This window comes from Apium graveolens, chromosome 7 (assembly GCF_009905375.1).
Source record: "Apium graveolens cultivar Ventura chromosome 7, ASM990537v1, whole genome shotgun sequence".
Classification (NCBI taxonomy): Eukaryota; Viridiplantae; Streptophyta; class Magnoliopsida; order Apiales; family Apiaceae; genus Apium; species Apium graveolens.
In genome coordinates this window covers 51573244-51580999 of record NC_133653.1, presented here as the reverse complement: position 1 = coordinate 51580999, position 7756 = coordinate 51573244, and the positions used below count along the sequence as shown (strand labels likewise).

The window sequence follows — 7756 nt, the reverse complement described above, 5'->3', positions numbered from 1 at the left end:
AAAGCACTACTTCCCGACACAGGGTTCGTTCCCGATGAACAAGATAAATTTTTTAAATGATTTTTTAGATGATCCAACCTTACGTATGTTAAGATATACTTATTTTATTCACATTAAAAAATATTTAAAAAATTTCAAATTCATCTCGAATGTCAGGATTAGAAAATTTTAGTAAAAACACTATTTCCCAACACAGGATTCGTTCCCGATGAACAAGATAATTTTTTTAAATGATTTTTTTGACGATCCAACCATACAGATGTGAAGATATACTTATTTTAGTCACATCAAAAAGTATTAAAAAAAATTCAAATTCATCTCGAATGTCAGGACTAGAAAAATCTGGTAAAAGCACTACTTTCCGACACAGGGTTCGTTCCCGATGAACAAGATAAATTTTTGAAATGATTTTTTAGATGATCCAACTGTACGTATGATAAGAAATACTTATTTTATTCACATTAAAAAAGTATTAAAAATTTTCAAATTCATCTCGAATTTCAGGATTAGAAAATTTTGGTAAAAGCACTATTTCCCAACACGGGATTCGTTCCCGATGAACAAGATAATTTTTTTAAATGATTTTTTTGACGATCCAACCGTACGGATGTGAAGATATACATATTTTAGTCACATGAAAAAGTATTAAAAAATTTAAAATTCATCTCGAATGTCAGGTTTAGAAAAATCTGGTAAAAGCACTACTTCCCAACACGAGATTCGTTCCCGATGAATAAGATAAATTTTTTAAATAATTTTTTAGACGATCCAACCATAAGGATGTTAAGCTATACTTATCTTATTCACATGAAAAATTTATTAAAACATTTTAAATTCATCTTGAATGTGGGGATTAGAAAAATCTGGTACAAGCACTATTTCCCAACACGGGATTCGTTCCCGATGAATAAGATAAATTTTTTAAATGATTTTTTCGACGATCCAACCATACGGATGTGAAGATATACTTATTTTAATCACATGAAAAAAGTTTTAAAAATTTAAAATTCATCTCGAATGTCAGGATTAGAAAAATCTGGTAAAAGCACTACTTCCCAACACGAGATTCGTTCCCGGTGAACAAGATAAATTTTTTAAATGATTTTTTAGATTATCCAACCATACTGATGTTAAGATATACTTATTTTAGTCACATGAAAAAAGTATTAAAAAATTTCAAATTTATCTCGAATGTCAGGATTAGAAAAATCTGGTAAAAGCACTTATTCCCAACACGGGATTCGTTCCTGATGAACATGATAAATTTTTTAAATGATTTTTTCGACGATCCAACCGTATGGATGTTAAGATATACTTATTTTAGTCACATCAAAAAGTATTAAAAAAAATTCAAATTCATCTCGAATGTCAGGATTAGAAAAATCTGGTAAAAGCACTACTTCCCGACACAGGGTTCGTTCCCGATGAACAAGATAAATTTTTTAAATGATTTTTTAGATGATCCAACCGTACGTATGTTAAGATATACTTATTTTATTCACATTAAAAAAGTTTTAAAAAATTTCAAATTCATCTCGAATGTCAGGATTAGAAAATTTTAGTAAAAACACTATTTCCCAACACAGGATTCGTTCCCGATGAACAAGATAATTTTTTTAAATGATTTTTTTGACGATCCAACCATACAGATGTGAAGATATACTTATTTTAGTCACATGAAAAAGTATTAAAAAATTTCAAATTCATCTCGAATGTCAGGTTTAGAAAAATCTGGTAAAAGCACTACTTCCCAACACGAGATTCGTTCCCGATGAACAAGATAATTTTTTTAAATGATTTTTTAGACGATCCAACCATAAGGATGTTAAGCTATACTTATCTTATTCACATGAAAAAATTATTAAAATTTTTTAAATTCATCTTGAATGTCAGGATTAGAAAAATCTGTTACAAGCACTATTTCCCAACACGGGATTCGTTCCCGATGAACAAAATAAATTTTTTAAATGATTTTTTCGATGATCCAACCGTACCGATGTGAAGATATACTTATTTTAATCCCATGAAAAAAGTTTTAAAAATTTCAAATTCATCTCGAATGTCAGGATTAGAAAAATCTGGTAAAAGCACTACTTCCCAACACGAGATTCTTTCCCGATGAACAAGATAAATTTTTTAAATGATTTTTTAGATTATCCAACCATACTGATGTTAAGATATACTTATTTTAGTCACATGAAAAAAGTATTAAAAAATTTCAAATTTATCTTGAATGTCAGGATTAGAAAAATCTGGTAAAAGCACTTATTCCCAACACGGGATTCGTTCCTGATGAACATGATAAATTTTTTAAATGATTTTTTCGACGATCCAACCGTATGGATGTTAAGATATACTTATTTTAGTCACATCAAAAAGTATTAAAAAAAATTCAAATTCATCTCGAATGTCAGGATTAGAAAAATCTGGTAAAAACACTACTTCCCGACACAGGGTTCGTTCCCGATGAACAAGATAAATTTTTTAAATAATTTTTTAGATGATCCAACCTTACGTATGTTAAGATATACTTATTTTATTCACATTAAAAAAGTTTTAAAAAATTTCAAATTCATCTCGAATGTCAGGATTAGAAAATTTTAGTAAAAACACTATTTCCTAACACATGATTCGTTCCCGATGAACAAGATAATTTTTTTAAATGATTTTTTTGACGATCCAACCATACAGATGTGAAGATATACTTATTTTAGTCACATGAAAAAGTATTAAAAAATTTCAAATTCATCTCGAATGTCAGGTTTAGAAAAATCTGGTAAAAGCACTACTTCCCAACACGAGATTCGTTCCCGATGAACAAGATAAATTTTTTAAATGATTTTTTAGACGCTCCAACCATAAGGATGTTAAGCTATACTTATCTTATTCACATGAAAAATTTATTAAAACATTTTAAATTCATCTTGAATGTGGGGATTAGAAAAATCTGGTACAAGCACTATTTCACAACACGAGATTCGTTCCCGATGAACAAGATAAATTTTTTAAATGATTTTTCCGACGATCCAACCATACGGATGTGAAGATATACTTATTTTAATCACATGAAAAAAGTTTTAAAAATTTAAAATTCATCTCGAATGTCAGGATTAGAAAAATCTGGTAAAAGCACTACTTCCCAACACGAGATTCGTTCTCGATGAACAAGATAAATTTTTTAAATGATTTTTTAGATTATCCAACCATACTGATGTTAAGATATACTTATTTTAGTCACATGAAAAAAGTATTAAAAAATTTCAAATTTATCTCGAATGTCACGATTAGAAAAATCTGGTAAAAGCACTTATTCCCAACACGGGATTCGTTCCTGATGAACATGATAAATTTTTTAAATGATTTTTTCGACGATCCAACCGTATAGATGTTAAGATATACTTATTTTAGTCACATCAAAAAGTATTAAAAAAAATTCAAATTCATCTCGAATGTCAGGATTAGAAAAATCTGGTAAAAGCACTACTTCCCGACACAGGGTTCGTTCCCGATGAACAAGATAAATTTTTTAAATGATTTTTTAGATGATCCAACCGTACGTATGTTAATATATTCTTATTTTATTCACCTTAAAAAAGTTTTAAAAAATTTCAAATTCATCTCGAATGTCAGGATTAGAAAATTTTAGTAAAAACACTATTTCCCAACACAGGATTCGTTCCCGATGAACAAGATAATTTTTTTAAATGATTTTTTTGACGATCCAACCATACAGATGTGAAGATATACTTATTTTAGTCACATGAAAAAGTATTAAAAAATTTCAAATTCATCTCGAATGTCAGGTTTAGAAAAATCTGGTAAAAGCACTACTTCCCAACACGAGATTCGTTCCCGATGAACAAGATAAATTTTTTACACTACACCATAGATGGCCTATCGCAATGGTTTAATCATGTGTGTTACAAAATTATGTTACCTTAGCTATGCTCATTTTAGCCTACCGCAACGTAATATTTTTGATGTTACCATAGCCTTTGTAACATGTTACTATAACTTCAAAGTGTTGCATACGGTAACATGTGGAAACTTATGTTACAATAGGGCGTTAATGGGTAAAAAAATAACATTTAACAAAAAATAAAATATATATAATTATTTGACTTCAAAATTAATCAATTTTGACAATATAATTAAGAAATAATATTAATATTAGCTAAGATTGATAAAATAATTTTTTTGTTAAATTTTGTAAATTATACTAATTAGTTACTGATAATTTTTTATTTATAAAAAATTTGAACAATATTTATACTTAAAAATTTACTAAAAAATAAAAATAAAATGAAATTAGCATTGTTGGTTATCATTGGGCTCTCGACCAGGCGGGGAGAGTAGACTCAAAACATTTGGAGAAGCGTTTGAACAACCCGGGTAAAATTTGGACAAGTCAAATTTTTCCAATCTAAATACCTCTCGGTCTCTCTCTCTCTAAACAGCTCTCAGACAAGGGTTTTATATTCTTCCTCTCAACTTTCAGTTGAACCGAATCTAATCATCTACCTCAGCTTTTAGTTGAACTGAATCTAATCATCTTACGGATTGGAGATTCAAATAAATTGGGGGTTTACATTAATTGACATCAATTGAATCCATAATCTGAAATGGTTGGTAGATTAAACCACGCCGCTTCTCGTATTATGGCAGCAAATGGTGTCGGCGTCGGCATGGGTCTCCCCGTCGACAAACGCATCATCTCCGATAAGCCCGTAATCTCCTCCCTCTCTGTCTCCACCATCTCTCTCTCTCCCCCTCCCTCCCCCTCTCCCCCTCTCTCCCCCTCTAATAATGTATATTTCTGTTTAATTAATACGATCTAATTAGAAAACTGAAATTGGGCATTTTTGAAATCCTAATTAGAAATATTTTTTTCCCGTTGTTGGAAGGCAGCCACAAATTGAACGCGTTGCTCAAATTCTGGTGCATTCAGACCTGGTTAATTCTCTTTTGCTTGCTGATTCTGATGAAAGACGGAATGATGTAAGTTTAGTTAATTTGATTTTAGATTAGATGCCTTCACATATATCAATCGACACAAGGATAGAACAACCTACTTTCGGAAAGGTGCTTTTGGGGAGTAGAGGGATGTTTGTGGATAGATATATGTACTCAATATGTGTAGTATTATTATTTGCCTATACATTTTTCTTAAATATCCTCTTTATCCTGGCACTGACATGCTTGAATCTTAAGAATTAACTTTTCTTAATAGCATCATTTATGAGAATTTAATTGAGATTGGACTAGCCATTAGATATGGTTTATTTGATCATTTGTATTCGGTACAATTATGTACAAATTATCAGGTGCAATTTTATTTATGATCTCTGCGTTAGTTCAGGGGACTAATGTGGAAGGAGGAGTTGGAATTAAGCTTTGTGGACTTCATGAAGGATGGGGCACAGTGGCTGGTGGATAACACTGACATAAAACTTGTTGGTAAGTAGAGATGCCATCAAATCATTTCATCACTTTGGTAAACGTTTGCGGTTTAATAAAATTATCCAGTACTTGGTTATTTAAAGATATTTCAATTCATATATATAGTTCGTATCTGAAGTTTTTATCTTTTTCGCATTAAGTTCTTATCTGAGCTAAACAATTATGTGTCTTACAGTCTTATCTCGTATAGTGCAGAGTACAAAATATACGTCTTCTGCTAACAATGCATACTTATGTTGAAAAAGAGTGGTGTTACTTGTGTACTAACACAATTCTTCTGTTCTGGAACTCAGGGATTGATTATTTATCTGTTGCTGCTTTTGATGATATTATTTCTGCTCACATTGTTTACCTTGAAAGAAGATCTTTATTGCTGGTATAAATTTGGGCAAACTACACATCACTTTACTATATGAATAATAGACTTGCATAGTTCCCTGTCTCTGTTTGACACACACAAACACAAAGTTGTGATACACATTTTCTTTTATACAAGTAAAAAGTATTTGTAGCTGGCACAATTTATCTTTAAATATGTATCTATATGCTATGGGGACTCTGATTCCATCACTTTGTAAAGCTAATTAGAAAAGACAACCACCGGTAGATGCATTATGCTTCACTATCTTTGATGTGCCCTTGAAGTCACAAGCTTCCACATCTTCATTTTGAATCTGAAAATAATTGTTAAATGTATACGATGCCTTATGCGCTTCATCCAAATTGCTGCATGATCCTCCATCCTTCAAGCTGGTATAATCACCCATTGTACATGCATATTGTACATTGGATTCTGCATCCTTAGGATTCTTGACTTTGTCGGTGTCCAACACACACCATTGCTGCTCAAGATACTGCACATTCTTTGCTGGCATTTTATCGTTCCCGTTTCCTGTAAAGTCTAGTGAGTACTTTGGTTGTCCGTCGTATCTAAAAATCCCCCAATGGCGCTCAAATGGGCCCAGGGCTACACTTTTTAGATTTTCATCCATTAGACTGAAAAGGTAGCACTCAATGTAGCCAAGATAGAGAGGAGTTCCTTTGTTAGTTGCCATTTTTTCTGAAAAATCGGTCGTAGAATTTTTTAGCCATCTTGGCATTAGCAGTTGGCTTTTTTCAAAGACCAATAAAGAGTGTCAATATTTGCATCAAACATGTTGTTGTAGCTAATGTTTTTGTCTTGAACAGGTTTGGCCCCTCCATCGAAGAAAGCAAATTGGACAGGAAAATCTGGGTTCTGGTAAAGACTCAGAAAAGGGTAGATGTTAACAAGGAACATAGAGTCGTTGTCACTGAGAAATTTCGCAATTTTACCTATAATGTCTTTGATGTCGCTGCGAAAATGACCATCACATGGAACACCTGAACCTCATTCATATACATCAACATTTTGTGGGGTGGTTACTTTTATATTGTTATGTCCAGCTTCATTCAAAGCCTTTTGAATGTTTTCCATAGCAGGTAACAATGTCTTTAGGTTAGAACCATTATAGGCTTTTAAGAACAGTTCATTTCCTACAGCAACAGACCTGGAAAATCATTGAAATAGATTCATCAGATTTCTATATGACAGAAGATATATAGCTCATATCCACTAGGAGAATGTTTTATTTAATGATCTTTGGAGTTTATCCCGATTCTTAAATTCATTTCTGTTCTTGTGGTCATTTTTTTGATTGATTTGATACTTGATTAAATGTCCTGTGATTATTCTTCAATTCAGTGTATGTGTGTAAATTCTGGGTACACTACACTGTATAAAGATTCTCAAAATATTAATGCTTTATTTTTACACCCCTTTTTCTTGATTTTCTTGATATTTGTTTAGTGCCCATTTGTTTTTGTTTTTAATTATTATTGAAATTTTTTTGTGATATTGATGAGTTTGTGTAGGTCTCCAGATGGGTCTGGCTTTCTTACCTCTATTGATAATAACACTTTTCATGGCTTCACCTTGTAAGTACACTTGTAGCCTCTTTCATATGAACTGAACACACACAATTGGGTATCAACACGAATGATCTTGTCAATTTTCAGGGTCCAAAGTTATTTTACATTTCTGTTACGCAGCATCCTTCATTTAAATAAATTTTCTATGCATAGCAGACCGGGGCTGTGCATCCGGACCAAATGCATTTCTAGCCGTGTTGGGAATTATGAAAAATGTGGACAAGATACGCGAACAAAGAGGCTTTAGGTCACCAGGGTTTTGGGTCTAATTAAATGATCTCTCCCGGGAAATAATTTTAACGCCCTTTTCGGGGCCTTGCCATAGTTCATAATAATATGATAACAC

The 7756-nt window shown here is 31.9% G+C and overlaps 1 protein-coding gene and 1 pseudogene across 1 annotated transcript; one reads left to right on the top strand and one right to left on the bottom strand.

Moving 5' to 3' along the window:
- The first annotated feature begins 4622 nt into the window (after positions 1-4622).
- On the top strand, positions 4623-5842 carry LOC141673625 (cyclase-like protein 4). Its single transcript, XM_074480377.1, has 4 exons — positions 4623-4727; positions 4909-4998; positions 5355-5457; positions 5754-5842. The coding sequence occupies exons 1-4, from the start codon at positions 4623-4625 to the stop codon at positions 5840-5842; spliced, it is 387 nt and encodes a 128-aa protein (XP_074336478.1).
- Positions 5843-6044: 202 nt separating this feature from the next.
- Positions 6045-7442, bottom strand: LOC141673624 (glucan endo-1,3-beta-glucosidase 8-like; annotated as a pseudogene).
- Positions 7443-7756: the final 314 nt, after the last annotated feature.

Bases quoted from the DNA above. Each gene is read 5' to 3' on its own strand.
- LOC141673625 (XM_074480377.1), top strand. From the start codon at position 4,623: ATGGTTGGTAGATTAAACCACGCCGCTTCTCGTATTATGGCAGCAAAT. The intron at 4,728-4,908 runs GTAATCTCCTCC...GTTGGAAGGCAG, and splicing joins GCATCATCTCCGATAAGCCC to CCACAAATTGAACGCGTTGC. The intron at 5,458-5,753 runs GTAAGTAGAGAT...TCTGGAACTCAG, and splicing joins CACTGACATAAAACTTGTTG to GGATTGATTATTTATCTGTT.